Genomic DNA, 2507 nt, shown 5'->3' with positions numbered 1-2507 from the left:
CACTCCACCAGAAGTTCGGGCATACAACGGATGAATGCGTAATGGCAAAGGATATGCTGGAAAGATTGGCAAGACAAGGACTCCTAGACAAGTACATTTCGGCCCTTAGGTAGCGAGAAACAAAAAGAGAAAGCAGGCAAAAACAGGTCGAAACCCCCCCATCCAAGGGAATTATCAACTACATTTCAGGTGGTTTTGCAGGCGGAGGGACTACAACCTCGGCTCGGAAAAGGAATTACAGAACCATGCTGACAATGGAAGGTTCCCGGCCAGAAAGACAAACGTCAATACCGAACTCTCACATCAACTTCAGCGTGGCCGATTTCAAAACAAGCTGTCCGAACTTAGATGATCCGGTTGTCATCTCGCTTTACATGGGAGAATTAACAGTAAAGAAGGTCCTACTCGACCCAGGAAGTAGTGTCGATGTCTTGTTCTACTCAACCTTCAAAAAGATGAACTTTAGCGATAAAGCACTACAGCCATCACCCGGAGAATTGGTAGGATTCTCCGGAGAAAAGGTATCGGTATTAGGATATATTTGGTTGAGGACAACAATCGGAGAACCACCAAATAACAAAACACTAGATATTCAGTTTTTGGTGGTCGATTGCCCTAGCCCGTATAACATTATCTTAGGGCGCCCGCCGTTAAACGCTTTGGGAGCCATTGTCTCAACTGTACATCTTTGTGTAAAATTCCCTTTGCAGGACGGCGAAGTGGGGACAATACATGCCGACCACAAAGAAGCCCGACAATGCTACAACGCCAGCCTCAAGGCCGTCAAGAAGGAGACACCTCGGGTCCATACGGTGTATAATTCGGCAAACATACCAACTTTGACCGAACTTGACCCCCGAAGTGACAATCACCGCCCCACACCAACAGACGATCTTGAAAAGGTAATATTAAATCAAGATGAGCAATTTACTAATGTTGGATCCGCATTTATCGCAGGACAAAAGACCGACCTAATGGCATTACTAAAAACAAACGCCGATCTATTTGCATGGACACCGGCGGATATGCCCGGCATTGATCCCAACTTTATCTGCCACAAGTTGGCGGTCCACCCCAACGCCCAATCCATACGACAAAAGAAAAGGAATCTCGGCGATGAGCGACGAAGGGCAGCAGAAGCAGAAACCAAAAAGCTCTTAAAAGCAGGGTTCATTCGGGAAATCCGATTTTCAGCATGGTTGGCTAATGACGTGATGGTCAGGAAAAACTCAGGAAAATAGCGAATGTGTGTAGATTTCACTGACTTAAATAAGGCATGCCCCAAAGATGGGTATCCGCTTCCTAACATAGACAGATTGGTGGATGACATGTCAGGCTACCCGATACTCAGCTTCATAGATGCCTATTCAGGCTATAATCAAATCCTCATGCACCCAGAAGATGCAGAAAAAACAGCATTTGTCACCGACCAAGGAAGCTTTTGCTACAAAGTCATGTCCTTTGGACTAAAGAACGTAGGAGCAACCTATCAACGGTTAATGGACAAGGTCTTCAAGAATCAGATCGGCAGAAACATCGAGATATATGTAGACAACATGGTGGTGAAATCAACTTCGGAAGAACAACATAAAAAAGACTTGGATGAAATATTCGGGCAGCTCAGAAAGCACAACATGAGACTAAACCCAGAAAAATGTGCGTTTGGTGTGCAGGGCGGAAAATTCCTTGGTTTCCTACTAACCCACAGAGGGATAGAAGCAAATCCCGACAAATGCAATGCAGTGATCAACATGCAATCTCCTAGGAACAAGAAAGAAGTCCAACAACTTACAGGTCGGTTGGCGGCTCTTTCCAGATTCTTGCCAGCAGCGGCAGAAAAATCATACCACTTCTTCAACACACTAAAGAAGTCGGACCAGTTGAATTGGACAGAAGAATGTGAAGAAGCTTTCATGAAATTCAAGCATACCTTAGGATCACCACCTACACTAAAAAAGCCAGAGCAAGGTAAACTGTTACATGTCTTCCTTTCAGTTTCAACTAACACAATAAGTTCGGTCCTTGTAACAGAACACGGCAAGGAGCAACACCCAGTACATTTCGTGACCAAAGTTTTGCAGGGTGCTGAAACAAGGTACCCAACGATAGAAAAACTTGCATTTGGACTTATCATTACAGCTCGGAGGCTACGTCACTATTTCCAAGGATACCGAATTATTGTCTAGACAAACCAATTATTACGGCAAATCCTGGCTAAACCCGACCTAGCGGGAAGACTCACAAAATGGTCGGTCGAGCTCTCAGAATTCGACATCACATACCAGTCCAGGGGATCACCCAAGGCCCAGGTTCTAGCCGAGTTCATATCAGAGTTCACGAGTATAATAGAAGAACAAGAGTCATGGGAATTGTACGTCGATGGGGCATCCAATGACAATGGGTGTGGAGCAGGTATACTACTACGAGACAACAAAGGCGTACATGCTGAACAATCAATCAAATTCACGTTCCAAACAACGAATAACCAAGCCGAGTATGAAGCGCTA

The 2507-nt window shown here is 45.1% G+C and overlaps 1 protein-coding gene across 1 annotated transcript; it reads left to right on the top strand.

Moving 5' to 3' along the window:
- The first annotated feature begins 254 nt into the window (after positions 1-254).
- LOC107474627 (uncharacterized) lies at positions 255-1241 on the top strand. The gene has a single exon (XM_016094263.1). It carries the CDS (start codon positions 255-257, stop codon positions 1239-1241), a length of 987 nt encoding a protein of 328 aa, XP_015949749.1.
- Positions 1242-2507: the final 1266 nt, after the last annotated feature.

This window comes from Arachis duranensis, chromosome 2 (assembly GCF_000817695.3).
Source record: "Arachis duranensis cultivar V14167 chromosome 2, aradu.V14167.gnm2.J7QH, whole genome shotgun sequence".
Taxonomy (NCBI): domain Eukaryota; kingdom Viridiplantae; phylum Streptophyta; class Magnoliopsida; order Fabales; family Fabaceae; genus Arachis; species Arachis duranensis.
This window is presented reverse-complemented; position numbering and strand designations above follow the sequence as displayed.

Excerpts from the sequence above, each read along its gene's own strand:
- LOC107474627 (XM_016094263.1), top strand. The coding sequence starts at position 255 with ATGGAAGGTTCCCGGCCAGAAAGACAAACGTCAATACCGAACTCTCAC.